The 18007-nt window shown below is 37.7% G+C and overlaps 1 protein-coding gene across 1 annotated transcript; it reads left to right on the top strand.

Moving 5' to 3' along the window:
* Window positions 1-562: 562 nt before the first annotated feature.
* Window positions 563-1505, top strand: LOC122200566 (olfactory receptor 10AG1-like). The gene is given in 2 exon segments (XM_042906258.1): window positions 563-1467; window positions 1469-1505. Coding segments are annotated over 2 exon segments (942 nt in total).
* Window positions 1506-18007: the final 16502 nt, after the last annotated feature.

Genomic DNA, 18007 nt, shown 5'->3' with positions numbered 1-18007 from the left:
ATATTTAGCGGTCAGCTCATCAATTTTGTCTTATAGTAAAACAGCTGAAATATGCAGATTGTCAAAGTTAAACCCACAAAAACCCACTACTTTGAAAAATGAACTACATTCGTTCATAAAACCTATTCAGGTGACTTACAAGATACTGACTTGTGAAGTGAAATTAATTTTGAAATTGACATTCACAGAAAACAGATTTGAGAGGAAAACGCAATAGAGTGAAAGCATGAAATCATTGTCAGGATTGAAGATAAATTCAGATTTTGCAATTTTGAATGTTCAGATGGAGAGCAAAATTACAATGACATATCTTCAGAAACAAAAAAAATATGATAATTCATAGCAGAAAAAAAAAGACTAGGGGGATTTTTCTTCTTACAAATACATTTAATAATAATGAAAAATACACCTCACCACACTTTTAGAGCGCTGGAAGTTATAGATTTGTTTTAATAGGTAACTGGGAAACTTGGGAAGCATGCCATCCTCTTTATGTATCAGAAGAAAACAAGAGCCAAAGGCATCGGAGTGACATGTACTTCTGATTAAATCATTCCCACAGATGAAATGTGAAGAGGTGAAAGCAGATGATAATACTTCCACCATAAAGCAATTTGTGCTCTTGGGATTTTCTGACCTTCCAAACCTCCAACGGTTACTATTTGGAGTGTTCTCCACCATTTACGTTATTATCTTAATTGGAAATAGCCTCGTAATAACAATAACCAGGCTTGACAAGGCACTACAGAAACCCATGTATTTTTTCCTGGCGCATCTTTCCTCGTTGGAAATCTGTTACGTGTCCGTCACTCTCCCTAGGATTCTGGTGAACATTTGGACTCAGGATAGAAGCATTTCTATGCTGGGCTGTGCCTCCCAGATGTGCTTCTTCCTCGCGTTGGGAGCCACTGAGTGTTTCCTCCTGGCAGTAATGGCCTATGACCGTTACGTGGCCATTTGTAACCCTCTGCACTACCCTCTAGTCATGAACCAGAAGATGTGTATCCAACTGGCTGTTGGCTCCTGGATCGGTGTAGTCCCAGTCCAGATAGGACAAACATGTCAGATTTTCTCTCTGCATTTCTGTAATTCTAACCAAATCAACCACTTCTTCTGCGACATACCCCCCATCCTCCAGCTAGCCTGTGGGGACCTCTTTGTACATGAGATATCGGTCTATGTAGTAGCTATGTTGTTTGTCGCACTTCCTTTTGTGTTGATACTTGTCTCTTACAGCAAAATCATTTCCACCATTCTCAAGTTGCCAACCGCCAGGGGACGGGCCAAAGCTTTTTCCACCTGTTCTTCCCACCTGCTGGTCGTGTTTTTATTCTTTGGATCCGCTACCATTACCTACTTAAGGCCCAAGTCCAATCATTCTGCAGGAACTGACAGACTGCTCTCTCTTTTCTATACCACAGTGACGCCAATGTTTAATCCCCTGATATACAGTCTTAGGAACAAGGATGCGACTGAGAAAACTATTACTTAAAAAAATGGTGTGATGAGTTTAGCTGCCCACGTTTCAGCCGCTCGCCACACGGGTATCAGGGAAACATTTCAAATCTCTACGCTCCCTTTAAGGAATTAACCACTTCAGCTTATGATAGACTTCTAGATGCAATAAATTGTATCCAGCCTACAATTTATTGTGCTTGGACACATACCAGGCAAATTAATCTGTCTTCAGTGCTCCAAGCCTAAAGAGTAATCCCAACCCAGGAATAAAATAGTAATGTGCACCACAGATTTCATATGAAATTAGAACATAAATGAAATTCATATAAAATAGAATTCCATCTTTCAAGATTTTTCACTTGATTACGCTAAACAATGTATGAGATTATTTACCTAAATAATTTCTTCAATCTTCACACTTGTATTTGTTAACATTCTTTGATTCTAGAGGTGCCTGGGTGGCTTAGTTGGTTATAAGTGCCCAACTCTTGATTTTGGTTCAGGTCGTAATCTCATGGTCATGAGCTCGAGCCCTGAGTCTGGCTCCGTGCTGAGAATGGAGCCTGCTTAAGAGTTTCTCTCTTTCTCTGCCCCTCTTCCACGTGCGTGCTCACCGTCTCTCTCTCTCTCTCTCCCCCTCTCTCTCTCTCTCTCTCACAAAAAAAAAATAATAAAAGTTAAACAACAATAATGAAAAACTTTCTTTGATTCTATGGTCAGAGACTGGAAATGGCACGTAAACAATAAATGTTGAATGAGTGAATCTAAGTGAATAGGTGAATTAATATGGTGGTGATATACCTCAGATTTTTGGCCAAATAAGAGATTTCAGAGCATCAGCGAACATTGAAAGCATATTTATTTAACCTACTATGCAACAACGTGGAGTCACTCCGATCATAATACCAAAAGAAAATCTTACATTCAGTTCACTTTCTTCCTAGTAACTTCCAGCCAGAAGTTATTGCACATATTTCTTAATGTATATTTACTTTTTAAGAGAGACAGAGTGCAAGTGGGGGAGGGGCAGAAAGAAAGGGAGACACAGAATCTGAAGCAGCTTCCAGGCCCCACCCTGTCAGCTCAGAGCCCAACTCGGGGCTTGAACCCACAAACCGTGAGATCATGACCTGAGCCAAATTCAGGTGCTTAACCAACTGAGCCACCCAGGCACCCCTGAACATATTTCTATGTTTAACTCAATAATTTTGGCCTCAAAGTAATTTGCTTTTAATTTTTTCATTTATTCTTTAATAGAACTCTGAACAGCTACTCCTATGCCAATTCATATTTTAAAAGTAAAGTGTCTATGGGGTGCCTGGGTGGCTTAGTCCGTTGGTTCAGTCAGTTAAGAGTCTGACTTCGTCTCAGGTCGTGAGCTCACAGTTCATAAGTTCGGTTGAGCAACCAGCTTCAGCTCAAGTCATGATCTCGGAGTCCGTGAGTTCGAGCCCCGCGTCGGGCTCTGTGCTGACCGCTCAGAGCCTGGAGCCTGCTTCAGATTCTGTGTCTCCCTCTTTCTCTGCCTCTCCCCTGCTCTCTCTCTCTCTCTCCCTCTCTCTCTCTCAAAAATAAATAAACGTTAAAAATTTTTAAAGAAAATAAAATATCCATGAGTTTGAAAGTGAAGGAATGTGTTACAGGTTATTTCAGATTTATGCAAAGTCCTTACAGTAGCATTTACCTTAGTGTGCCTATTCTTTTATGCCTTCCACCCTTTCTAAAATGTTGGAAATTTTTAAACCTTTGAACTGGTTTTATCAAGGAAAGGGATCACCTGTCAATAGAACCACGAATGCCTGTCTCCCAATCCCAGATCTCAAGCCAGTCACTGGCGTGAAGAGATTGTTGAGTGCATCTGTCTCTGAGACTTCTGTTAGTAGTTCTTTGACAATTATTATGTTCAATAGTTTTAGCTGTAATTGTACATATACTTATAAAACAATATTAGCTCCCGTTCTTTATTTTTTAATGTGTTTATTTATTTTTGAGAGAGAGAGACAGCATGAGCAGGGGAGGGGTGGGGGGGGGCGCAGAGGATCCGAAGCAGGCTCTGTACTGATAGCAGTGAGTCCGATGCAGGGCTCAAACTTATGAACCATGAGATCATGACCTGAGCCAAGTAGGACACTCAACCGACACAGCCACCCAGGTGCCCCTTGCCTCTTTTTTAGATGGCTATATTTTATGTCATTAACCTTTTACATCTTCTACAATCTAACATAATGTACTACCTTTATTTATTTAGGCATTTCATCCATGAAGTATATGTGTTTATATCCCTCCCCATTAATGTTTTATATACCAATTTTTATATGGTTATGATAAAGCCCATGATGGTGATAATTATGGTGATGATAGTGATGATAAAGATACGAGTGGTGGTGTTTTCTCTTTCTGACATTTAGTAAAGCTCGAATCACAATATGATGGAAATAGTGTTATCCCAAGAGTTCAGACAACTAAATTTTAATCTTTGCTTTACCCATATCTTGAGCAATTCATTTAGCTACTTTTTCATTACATTAAAGAACAGCAATTCAACTGAGTACATCTTAAAGTTATTATTGGCTTTTGTCAGTAATTCATGATTTGGGTAGTATCCAATTCAACAGGTAGGAAGGAGCTCCAAAGAGCTACACAAGGCAAGGGGACTTTATAGGCAGGAAGAAGCAGGAACAAGGAAGTTATGCTAGGCAAAAATTGAATTGGTTACGGCAAAATTACTTTCCTTATAAGGCATGGAGGGATATATCAGGCAGATTACCAAGCTTGATTACCTTGATTGAGTGGTTTTAGATTACATTTTTGGGAAAGCCAAAACTGGAGCTAAGTTTTCATTTGGTGATGTGGGGCTTAACATAAGCGACTCTATTTTGGGCCTGTTGTCTTGTCTTTAACAATTCACAATAAATAAAATGGGAAAAACACACTATTTTCTATTAACTCCCAGGATTATTATAAGGATCAATATATACCTGGCATGGAGAAGCATTTGGAAGAGTTTAAAGCACCAAAAATGGTAGTGCTGGCTGTTTTTCTCAGGGAAATCACTAGCTGTGTTGTATTTTATATTCAAATACATAGAGATAACCAATATACGGCTATTTTTGAGGGAATGGGATATTCCACAATATGAATTACCTAGGGAATAAAACCTATTTATCTACAAATTAGAATTATTTTCCTATTACTTTATTTATGCTCAGTTTTTAAAAATGTGTTACTTAATTCCTTGCTCATCTAAACAAGGATTATGGAACAGAGCTAAATATACATTAACACTCGAATGAAATATAACATTTATATCATTATGAACTCAGTGTCAATTAAGAATTGTATGATTATGACTTCCTTAACACTTTTACAAAATTCCTTGAAACCTTTGTTTTTTCTCTTTTTGTATCCCTTGACTTCCCAGTCTGTTAATTCACAATGAGACAGACTCTGGAAATTACTACGTGGATTCGTTTAATTATATATGATATCCCTTATGGCTAATATAATTGAGGCTGATTGAAATTTATGAGCTACAAACTATATTTAGCTTATAAAATTGATAATCTGACCTTACACATAATTCTCTGACTAATCCATGATTGTTAGTGAGGGCTCCACACATTTTTTTGATATAAAGACCAAGAAATTATTCTCATGCACCTTCCTTTTTTTTCTGATTTTTATATTATACCAGTCTTCTAGATAGTGCCATTTTCTGACTTCTGGCCACTCAACATATGGGGAATGCAGTATATAAGTTGGTGTGCCATTTGCTAAAGATTTACATTGTTATGTGAAAATAGGTGTCAGTATATACATCATCAAGAATATGTATATTTAATGAGAAAGGAAACATGCACATTCCTGTCTAAACTTGTATTGGATGAGTGTTACTATTTGTAGAAGATTGCCTCTTGCCAAGGGCTATTTACACATTGTTTTCTCAACAAAGTGACAACTTTGACATAATGTTCCTCTGAAGAAAACACTATTAAAAAATAAGCAGAGAGACACCCGGGTGGCTCAGTCAGTTAAGCAACTGACTCTTGGTTTCGGCACAGATCATGGTCTCATGGTTCATGGGATTGAGCCCCACATCGGACTCTGCGCTGACAATGCAAAGCCTGCTTAGTATTCTTTCTCCCACTCTCTCTGCCCCTTCCCCTCCTCCGCTCATGTGCGTGCACGCACACACACACACACACACACACACACACACACACATTCTCTCTCTCTCTCTCTCTCTCTCTCTCTCTCAAAATAAAGAACTTTGAAAAAATAAGAAGAGTTACCTATAGGAATGTAGTAGTTATATTTTACAAAAGCTTATTTTATCAAGGGATGGTATGACATATGAAAAATATGTGCCTTTACAGGATATATAAAAGATTTTAACATACTGCTTTCAGTCACAAAGTACTACGTGGCCTATTTTCTCTAGTGACTTCTAGAGGCTAAGCATACTACTTGGCTGGCCAATGGCCAGAAAGGAAACAAGTTCTTCAGTCCTGAAACGTCAGAGAACTGAATTCTGTTAATAGTCTAATAGAGCAAGGAAATGGAGTACTCACAAGAGCTCCGGAAAGAAGTGCAGCCCTGCCCATACCTTGATTTTTGCTCATTGAGACCCATGTTGCACCTACGATCCATGGAGCTCTAAGATAATAAGTGTGTGTTATTAAGGGCACCTGGGTGGTTCAGTCAGTTAAGCATCTGACTTCATCTCAGGTCATGATCTCCAAGACCCACATCAGGCTCTCTGCTGGCCATGCAGAGACCACTTGGGATCCTCTTTCTTGATCTTTCTCAGCCCCTCCCCCACTTGTGTTTTCTCTCAAAAATAAATAAGCATTAAAAAAAATAAAAGTGAGTTATTACAAGTCAACCCATTTGTGACAATTTATTACAATAGCAATAGAAAACGAATACGGAGATTCACATATTACGTGGGAGATGTTGTAGCCTGCCTCAGAACATACTGAAGTAAATCTTCTATCCTATAACCAATGTAACTACAGAGTTTGAGGACTTTACACGCTCAACCTCCCAGCCCCCTTCCAGCTAAGTATGAGCGGATGACTCCATGTTGACTGAGGTGATAAATGTAGATCTCAGCTAGTGGCTCTATCTTTTGCTTTCATTTTCTTTCCTTCCTGAAAGGTTGCAGACATCATATCTAAGAATGGAAAATCAGGAAGATGAGAGAAACAGGGCTTTCTGATATCATGCTAAAAGCCCTAGACTATTTCCCCCATTCCCCAGAAATTTTGATGCGTGAAGCAGATAAATATGTTTTATTGTATATGCCTAAATATAACCCTAAAGGAGAATACACCTACAATATTAATGTTTCGCAATGTTTGGCGGTGAATAGTACCTCTTTCATTTATTCTCGGCTTGTGCAGAAGTCCTTTTTGTGGTAGGCAATGTTTCTCAGAAATGCAATTTCTTGGTACTTTTAATGAGTGTGATAAGATTGAACACTTTGGGTGTTTACAGGATGCTTTTCTTCACTTCACGTGTATTTAAGACATCTTGTGTTGTACGGCCTTCTGTAGATATAGAAGGTTGGGAATACAAACACATTTTATTAGTACTTGGCAAAAATTTAATATACGACAAGTATCAATAGGAGAGTAGCAAAAAAAAAAAAAAGTCTAAGAGTGACCCATTGAGATTTCAAAGAAAAGATGTGTGTATTTCTCTAGGTATGGTTCTTCCAATTAAATCATATGCCAGACATTGGATGATTTGGAAGCAGTTCCTTCACAAATCTGTCACATTAAAAGAAATATATTTCACTGTGTCTAATATCAACTTTGCTCCACTCCTGGATGATTTTGGCATTAGAAAAACATTGCTAAATCTGTGGATTTTACAGATATTCTTTATTCCTTGGCTTCCAAAGAATATGACGTCTTCACCATTATTTGAAAGAGTATCCCAAAGTAAGGAAAACTATTTCAAGATCTTATGATTAATAGTACCTCTATCAGGGGCACCTGGGTGGCTCAGTCGGTCAAGCATCCAACTTCAGCTCAGGTCATGATCTTGCAGTTCATGAGTTCGAGCCCCGCGTCAGGCTCTATGCTTACAGCTCGAAGCCTGGAGCCTGCCTCAGATTCTATGTCTCCCTCTCTCTCTGCCCCTCCCCCACTCACACTCCTTCTCTCTCTCTCTGCCTCTCTCTCTCTATCTCAAAAATAAAGATTAAAATTTTTTTTTAAATAGTACCTGTATCAGTACTGACTTGTGGTTACTTTTTAATCTATGTTTCCTTTGAGCATTCATGCAACCATGATAAGTTCCTATAACTAATATTTCATCATCAAGATAAAGTCTGCTAAATACTGACAAATGGTCTCATAAGGAAGTATGATTTATCGTCTTGACTTGATGGGCTTCAATTTCTTGTATTTGAAATATAAGACAAATTTAACAGTTTGTGCAAATGTTTTAGTAATATTTGTGACATAAAAACCATATGTGCTCTGTTCTATCATTCACCATTGTCTGTGCCCGTTTCTACAGGCTCTGTTGACTACTTGAGAATGTCCGTGACAAACAAAAGTCAGTTCTGGGGAGCAAGAAAGACCTCCTTCCAGTATCTGAGATTATTTTTAAATATGCAGGCTGACATTGGAAAGAGTTTCTTAAATGGAGTTTCCAAGAGAGATTGTTTGTAAAATGGGGTTAAAATATAATCTTTAGACTGGATCAAGGAAATGGAATATACAGCCTCTTAGTGATGCCTTTGTCAACTGGTAGCATTATAAGATTTATTTTTAGTTTACACACAGTAAATTTTAAATTTATATACAAAGTAAAATTCTTTCTTTTCAGTCTAAGTTCTCTGAGATTTGACACATTCATGGAGGTGTATAATCACTAACATGATTAAGGCTCAGTCCCAGCACTCTCCAAAATTCTCACCTGTTGCCTTTTTGCAGTTGACAATTCCCACCAATGGTATCACCAGGCAACCTTCTTCTGTCCCTATAGCTTTCCGTTTTTCAGAATGTCATATAAATAGAATCAGACAGTAAAATCTTTTAAGTCTGGCTTCTTTCACTTGGCATAAAGCATTTGGCATCTACAATGCTGTTGCATGCATTAATAGAGTCTGTTCATTTTAATTGCTGAGTAGTGTTCCAATGTATGAGGTACTGAAGTTCGTTATCCATTTCCTAGATGGACAGCATTCATGTTGTTTCCACTTTTTAGTTGTTTTAAACAAAACTACCTTGAATGTTTTGTCTATATATATATATATATATATATATATAGTGTGTGTGTGTGTGTGTGTGTGTGTGTGTGTGTGTGTGTGTAAACACAAATTTTCACTTCTCTATGATAAACACCCAACAGTGGGACTTTCGGGTAAATACATAAGGTAAATGTATAGTGAACTTTAATTTCAATTTAATGAAATTCAATTTCTTTTTTTCTTCCTCCATGATTCATGCTTTTGGGGTTGTATTTATGTATTTTTGGCTTAACCCAAGGTCACAGGGTATCTCCTATGTTTATTCTAAAACAGTCACAGTTATACTTTTATATTTACATCTATGATCCATTTTAATGATATTTACAAAAAACCAAGCTTTTTATTTCACTAATTTTCTCTGCTCTTTTTCTGTTTTCAATGTCATTGATTGCTGCTCTAATCTTAGTTATTTTCTTTGGTCTGTTTACTTTGGATTTATTTTTCTCTTGTTTATCTAGTTTCTTATCATGGAAGCCTAGATTATTGGGCATTTTTTTTTCTTTTCAAATGTAAGATTTATTTAATTATTTTGTTATAACAGATAAATTTTTATCTTAGTAGGATTTTTTTTATTATGGTAGGATTTATATGGCAGCTTTCTGGTGTCATCAGGGAACAGGATTGCAGGAATAAGAAAAGGCAGATGTCTCCATCCCCCTACCAATATTTTAAATTGAGAAAATTGTAGAATCACATGAATTTATGAGAAATAACACAAGGAGCTCATTTTTATAATTTTCCCAGTTTCTCCTCTTGGCATATTTTACAAAATTATAATATAATATCAAAACCAGAATACTGACATGAATACAATATTGGTCTTATTCCAATTTCCCCAGTTTTTAAAGAATTTTTCTTTAATGTTTACTTATTTTTGAGAGACAGAGAGAGTGCAAACAGGGGAGGGACAGAGAGAGAGAGAGAGAGACAGAATGTGAAGCAGGCTCCAGGCTCTGAGCTGTCAGCACAGAGCCCAACCTGGGGCTCGAACTCACAGACTGTGAGATCATGACCTGAGCCGAAGTCGGATGCTTAACTGACTGAGCTCCCCAGGCACCCCACACCAATCTCCCCAGTTTTACCTGTACTCAGTTGTGTGTGTGAGCACACACAGACACCTGTGCTCCATGTTTCCCTCTTATATCATCTCCTTCATTCTGAAGAGCTGCCTCAGTATGTCTTCTGGAGCAGGTGCACTGGTGATAGATTCTAGTTCTATTCCCTCATCTAAGAACAGTGGGGATGTTTACATCATGGAAATTATCAAATGCTACAAATCAGGGTTTCCTTTTACTTTTCTTTCTTCCTTTCTGGGTATGTCTTTATGTCTCTGTCTCTGTCATCTCTCATCTCTCTCTCTCTCTCTCTCTCTCTCTCTCTCTCTCTCCATTATCTTTTCTATTGGTTCTGTTCTGATGGAGACCCCTGTCTAACATACCTTCAAAACTCTCCAACTCCAAATACCATCACACTGATCACAGCTTAAATGTATGCCTTTTTAGGGGTACACAATTTTCTTCATAGTACCCACACATTTAAAATAGTTAAAATATCCCAATGCAAAATAAAATGAGATCCTTAAGGATTTAAACGTATTATACAAGACTTATTTAGAGAAGGGGTGATTATCCCCACTACTTCTCCATCTTAAAGCCTAATTTGACCTGTATTTAAACTTGGAAATAATGGATGCCATGACATTACCACAGCCTTAATACTGTGCTCCCCCTCTTTAAGGTCCCCATGTGCAATATTATTGAAATTACTTACTCAATCAAACAACTACTGTTAAATGTTTTGAAGCTGTAGTTTTGGCTAATATGTTCCGTTTAGTGCCTATTTCGACAGTCTCTTAGAAACAGTTTGCCTTCAACTCTAAAAGGATATAATTCCCTTTGCTTGGCCATCCGTGGGGTATCTCAATAGCCCTGCCATCACATGCAATTTTTTCAGGCAAGATTTTAACAACATCCAACTGTCTCTGCAAACATAGGTATGATATTATGTATAAAGTGTCCTCCTCCAAAGAGATTCATTTGACAGAATAATTTAGGACACACAAACATTTACTAAGGAGCTCAGAAAAAGGGGGTGGACCATTATCCCTTACACAGTAAAAGACCCCACCAACTCAGTTAAAGCCCTGAAGATTATTTGGTAGACCGGAGATTATTCTATCCATGCCACTGTAAAGAAATAGCTATTGGGGCGCCTGGGTGGCTCAGTCGGTTAAGCGGCCAACTTTGGCTCAGGTCATGATCTCGCGGTCCGTGAGTTCAAGCCCTGCGTCAGGCTCTGTGCTGACCGCTCAGAGCCTGGAGTCTGTTTTGGATCTGTGCCTCCCTCTCTCTCTCTGACCCTCCCCCGTTCATGCTCGCTCTCTCTGTGTCTCAAAAATAAATAAACGTTAAAAATTAAAAAAAAAAAAAAGAAATAGCTATTAATCATCTTAGCACTCACAATATTAAAACACAGATAACATCTTATAGAACTTTGGGGATTCTGGAAGCAATATATGTTTGATTTTACTTAAGACGATTTATGCGTTTACCTGCTCATTGTTAATAGGGCTTCTTAAAAACAAAGTTTCTAAAATCCGTCCCAATCACCATACAACTGGCTGTCCTGTTAGTGCCTCCCAGAGTGTCCTTCATTTAGAGGTTTTAGCAACCTCTTCATTGGTCCTAGAAAGCCTGGATCCCCAATGGTGGCCATAAGTGTCCCAAGGACTTCTGATACAAGAAACTGCCCTCCTCAGCTCCATGCTCCGTACCATTAAAGTGGCCATTGTGGGTCCAGAGTTACCTGGGTTTTCACAGGCCCTATTCCCATGTCCTTCTATATTTAGCTGCTCCACTTTGTTTTGTGTCATGGAAACAGTACCCCCACAAGATTAGGGAGGCTGCTGAGGCCTCCCTGCTACAGGATAAAACCAAACTTGGACCCACAGGTATATCCTACTTGCAGGAGTATGTGGCCTCCCGTGCTCAGTCCCTTGGCAGAAACCATGGTGCTGAGTGAGTTATTTTGGATAACTTAGGGGCAACTGGAGTCAACTGGATGTACAGGAAAGGGACTTTTTACACTTAAAGACAACATCTCAACCATTGCACATGATGGAGCTCCCCAGAACAGTTGCTTCTTGTCCCTTATCAAGACATCCCTGATCACAGATGAGAGCTCAGAATGGGCACAGCTGCTCAGACTTCAGGCAGTCAGTCATCTTAGTACTCTGGCCAATCATCAGTCCCATCTTTACCTTTTTATAAACTCTTGGACCACTGCCAATAGTTTGACTGTCCAATCAGGGTAATAGCAAGAAAATTGATTTCTTATCTGAAGTTGCCACAGCTTCTGGCAAATAGCCAACAAGGAAATAGGCCCTTTTATTACCATGGTAAATAAATTAGTTTTGCCAGGAACTTGAATGATCATAAACATAAATCCCTCCCCAGTCAAGCATTCGGATGATGCCCCAGCTCCAGCCAAGGCTTTTTGTTCACAGCTTTCTGGGGGACCCAGCTAAACCCTGTTCACAATCCTGTCCCATAGAGACTGTGAGATGGTAAACAGGCACTGACTTAATCTTCTACGTTTCTGGTAATTTGTTATGCAGCAATAGATGAGTAATATAGATATTCTTTATCAGCTTGAGGAAGGCTTCTTTTTCTAATTCATTAAGAGAATTTACTTTGAATGTGCATTCAATGTATCACATTGTTGGGGTTATTTTTTCCTCACTTATTGAAATAATCCTCTGGCTTTTCTCCTTTAATTTGTTCACACAGCTAAATAAATTGATTTTTAAATGCTCATCAACACTGAATTTCTGAAAGAAACTCTTCTTGGTCATCTTATATTATCTGTGTTAAGTAGCATTGGATTTGATTTACAAATATTTTGTCAAGGGCTTTTTGTATCTATTTCCAAAAGTCATATTATCATATTAGACTATAATATTCTCATTTTTTAAATGTTTATTTGTATTTCAGAAAGAGAGAGAGACAAGCATAAGTGGGAAAGGGGCAGAAAGAGAGAGAGACACAGAATCTGAAGCAGGCTTCAGGCTCTGAGCTGTCAGCACAGAGCCCAATGCGGGGCTTGAACCCACAACCCATGAGATCATGACCTAAGCACCTGAAGTCAGATGCTTAATCAGCTGAGTCACTCAAGTGCTCCTATTCTCATTTTTGCAAGTTCTTCTAAGGGTTTTTTTTTTGAGGGGGGTGTCTTATTTGTTTATTTGTTTTGAGAGAGAGAGAAAGCTCAACTGGGGGAGATGCAGAGGGAGAGAAAGAATCTCAAGCAGACTCTAGGCTCAGTGGACAGCCCAACAGAGGACTTGATCCCATGACTGTGAGATCATGACCTGACTTGAAATCAAGGGTGGACGTTTAATTGACTGAGTCACCCAGACGCCCCTAAGTTCTTCTCAGGTTCCTCATTTTATGGTTATTTTGGTTTCATACAGAAGGTATGAAAGTGTGCTACAGCTTTCTATTTTCTGAACTATTTTGCATAATTTTAAATTATTTCTTGCTAAAATATTTAGAATTCAGCAGATAAGCCCTGTGGGTTGGTAACATTTTTGTAGGAAAGTTTTGAGTGTTATTATTTTCCTGAATTCAGAATAATGGCTTAAATTTTTAAACTTCATCTTTCTAGTGGTAGTGTTCTAATGTCTTTTGTATATTTTATAATTGTTGTTTTGTTGTTGTTTTGTTTCGTTTCCTTTTACTTAACTTTTCTATGCCTAGATTTGATTCACTTTGCATTCAGCATATGTTCACCAAGATTATAAATCTGAATATCGATGTCACTTATCTATGTTCCTATAGTATTGATTTTTTCTTTCTTTTCAGGGATCACATTTTCCTGTCTCTATACATGTTCCATTATTTTTTTTAATTTATTTTACACTGGATTTTTTTAAACTTATTTTACACTGGATATAGAGATTTAAATAGATAATATTTGCCTTCAGAATTATGAACGTTCCTCTGCATAACTGCTAGGATGAGGTGCTAAGTCAATCAAATCTATAGTTAAGCTTGGTTTGGACTTTGCTGCCACTTTAATTAGATTCATTTTCCCATTCTAAATAGTTCTTTTATTTGTATGTAGTACTGTGGTGGGGATTTTTCCTTCTTTAGTGCTCAGTTTGAGAAAAAGTAGAATTTCTTGACTATTCTTTGATGCTTTTGTGTAAATTTAAAATAACTTCATTCTTTTATTTCAGTATATTGGATGGTCTGAATATCTTAGGCTGTCATAGTCCCAAAAGAAGAGTCTAGTTTCTTATGAAATACTTGTTCATTCATGTAAACTAGCTTTTCCCAAAGTTTTGACAGTTTTTCCAGGACTCACTTATGAGTTATATTTTATATATTATAAAATATATATTATATTATATTATATTATATTATATTATATTATATTTTATATTGATTCAATATATTATATTTAATATATTATATTTAATATATTAAATTAATATATAATATTAATATACAATATTAATATATAATATAATTAATTATTAAATTGTTAATATTAAATATTAATATTAAATTAATATAATCTATTATATTTTAGCTGCTCTGCCACAAAAATCAGTTCAACCTATTGGGGTATTGATACAAAGGATGGGAAACTATAGAATCAGGATTTACTGTTTGATGATGCTTTATGGGGAGCTGAGGGTCGGAATATCAGGTGCAGAGGGAGAAGAGATATATCTTACCCAAGTAATAGAAATGTTCCTTAAAAGAAAATAACCAGGTCTGAAAAACACTTCCACAGGATGAGAAATCAAATACTGACCAGCCTAATGAAATAACAATTACACCAAAGATCTGTAGGAACTTTGAAACATTAGGAGTCCTTACTACTGAGGTGATTACATGTTTGTCTCTGGTGCCATCTAGTGTGTGGAAGATGTAACAACTCTAGATTTTGGGGCAAAAAGAAAGCACTAAATTCACGCACTCCCAAGCAGCCCCAGGGTGAAAGAGACTTGCTGGGGAAGTCTGATTTCTTAAGAGCTGGTTCAAGGTGGGTATTCTAAGTATTTGAGTGACAGAGCATATATTTTTCTGATTACTTTCTCTGCCACATTGGTTTCAGTTTCTAAGCAAAAGATCCTAATATACGCTCACTGACCCTCATCACTTTTCATCCACTTCCGTTATCTAATATTCAATGCACCGCTCATTAAGTTAAATTAGTTCAATAAGTTGATCATTATAAATATATTTTTTCAATCGATTTAATTTTTCTATGGATTCCAATTCCTCAGTGAATTTCTCCACTCCTTTGCCATTTTCCAATTAAACACAATTTTTAAAGCTACTTTTACAATTATTTTAAAGTCCTTACTTGCCAACTCCAATATGTGGTACAATGTGCATTTGCTTTTAGCCTGTTTTCCCCATGTTTGTTGCTCATAATGTCTTGCCTGTTCTCTGTGTTTGTTTATTACTTGCCATATAGTGACTACACAGAAAAATGTTCCAGATGATTTCACCACCAAAGAGTTTTCAATCATTCTTCCAATGAAGTTAAAGCTGAAAATCTCAATGCAATCAGAAACTGATATGAGTTGATTCTCCCTTACAGTTTTGACCAGATACAGTGTACCCCCAGTTCACCCCTATTTTTAGGGCATGGCAATCCAGGACTTTTACTTAAGAACTTAGACTCTGTCTCTTCTGCAAGAAGAGAATGAAAAATGTCACTCCTGTGTTTCAGAGATTTCTGGTTTATATCTAAATTTTCTACCCCAACCAACTTTAGAATCGGCAAATACCATGAAAAAAAGATCACTATATGTGTTTGAGCCCACACAAATTTCCAATGTTGCACTAAACCTATGCAATTAACAAAAGTTCTGAAAGTTTTTCTAAGTCCAGCTGAAACACTCTTCCAGGGACCATACCTGTATTCTCAAATGCTTTTGTGTGCCTAGCTTCTCAGATAAACGTGGTTTACGATTATTAGATCAAATGACAAATCCCAGGGCGCCTGAGTAGCTCCATTGATTAAGTGATGGACTTGGGCTCAGGTCATGATCTCGCGGTTCACAAGTTTGAGCCCCACAACCGGCCATCCGGCTCTGTGCTGACAGCTCAGAGCATGGAACCTGCTTCAGATTCTGTGTCTCTTTCTGCCCCTCCCCTTGTCTGCTGTCTCTCTCTCTCTCTCTCTCTTCCCTCAAAAATGAATAAACATTAATTTTCTTAAGTGACAAATCCCTCCAGGGATTTATTTTTGTAATGCCTAAAGTTCTAAAACCTCCCACAAAAGACCACCAGAGTCGTAAGTCAAAGCCAAGCGGCAAGGGTCGTTTATTGCAGGTTCGAACCTGGTCCTCTGCGCACTCGTCGCCGGTGACGCAAGAGGCCACGATTAGGGTTGGTATAGCGTTTTTATAGACAGAGACAAATAGCACAGGGGAGGTTTTTACTTGTGGCGGGAGGAAGAAAGGGGGAAGGGGGTAGGTGAGGAATGTGCTAAGCAAGCAGGTTTACAGAAGCGAGAAATGCCGGTTAGTTTGTATACAATCACTCATTCCATTACATATCAGACTACATTTAGGAAGTTTTACAGCCCATTCTACTACACAGCGGGTTACAATCAGGAAAGGTCTCACAATGCTCGTAGCAAACAGCAAGCAAAACAGACTTCTCAGCAATTGTATTTCTTATCAAAGATCCATAATAAGCAGAAAAGAGAACCTAGCTTTAAACTAAGGCAGGGCTGTCATTTGGATTCAAAGCTGTTCCTTTCAATTTTCAGAACCCAAATTAATAGCAAGTCTTTGTATCCTCAGCACTAAGAAATTGCGAGAAATTCCACTTAGCTTATCCATTTTTTTTTTTAGCGCTTTTGTCTATTACATGCTAACGCTTTGAATTTAGAAATGGTCTGGAATAGGAAATCTACCATTTGTTTGAGGTTTCTCACATCTTCAGTTTTGATATTCCAGCACTACATAACTGCCAAAAGCTCTGGAGAATCCCGTATTCTCAGTATCTTGCCCTGAGTTTGCTCAGTCATGCTTGATAAATTCTTATAAGGACATCTGTAAGCTTTCAGCTCACCTTTAAGGTTAACAGTTATAGCTTTTCTTGAAGGTTCTCTAGTGCATTATGATGAGTTTACGTATATGATGCAAAAGGTGATTTCCTTAAATATCACCAAAACAAACGGTTGATAACAAAGGTAAGCTTACTGCTTACCTTAGTAAGGGAGGAAAGAATTTATTAAGAAGTGAAAGTTTGGTTTAAAGCAGGGCTTTCAAAGGAAGGATTTGATAGTATTGGCTAGAGGTCAAGAGACAACAGTTCAGGTTGAGGGGAAGAAGGAAAGGATTTTGCGTCAAGAGATTCAAAGAATTTAAGGAGTAAGCTGTTGATGTTTTCCATTAAAGAGTCTGTGGGTTGTTCTGGAAATTTCTGCAGTGAGAAATCAAAAGATTTACTGGGGCAAAAACTTAGATAATTTTTTTTTTGCATTTCTAACAAGTTCCATATTTTTTTATTTTTTTAATTTACATCCAAGTTAGTTAATTAACATCCAAGTTAATTTACATTCAAGTTACATCATAGCGCAACAATGATTTCAGGGATAGATTCCTTAATGTCCCTTACCCATTTAGCCCATACCCCCTCCCTCAACCCCTCCAATAACCCTCTGTTTTTTCTCCATATTTAAGAGTTTTTATGTTTTGTCCCCCTCCCTGTTTTTATATTATTTTTGCTTCCCTTTTCTTATGTTCATCTGTTCTGTGTGTTAAAGTCCTCATATGAGTGAAGTCCTATGATTTTTGTCTTTCTCTGACTAATTTCACTCAGCATAATACCCTCTAGTTCCATCCACATAGTTGCAAATGGCAAGATTTCATTTTTTTTATTGCCAAGTAATACTCCATTGTGTGCGCATGTGTGTGTGTGTGTGTGTGTGTGTGTGTGTGTGTGTGTGTATATACCACATTTTCTTTATCCATTCATACATCGATGGACATTTGGGCTCTTTCCATACTTTGGCTATTGTTGATAGTGCTTCTATAAACATTGGGGTGCATGTACCCCTTGGAACCAGCATACCTATATCCCTTGGATAAATACCTAGTAGTGCAATTGCTGGGTCGTAGGGTAGTTCTATTTTTACTTTTTTGAGGAACCCCCATACTGTTTTCCAGAGTGGCTGTACCAGCTTGCATTCCCACCAGCAGTGCGAAAGAGATCCTCTTTCTTTGCATCCTCACCAACATCTGTTGTT

Source organism: Panthera leo, chromosome D1, assembly GCF_018350215.1.
Source record: "Panthera leo isolate Ple1 chromosome D1, P.leo_Ple1_pat1.1, whole genome shotgun sequence".
Taxonomy (NCBI): Eukaryota; Metazoa; Chordata; class Mammalia; order Carnivora; family Felidae; genus Panthera; species Panthera leo.
Note: the sequence above shows the minus strand (reverse complement) of the source record. Positions and strands in the feature narration are given on the sequence as shown.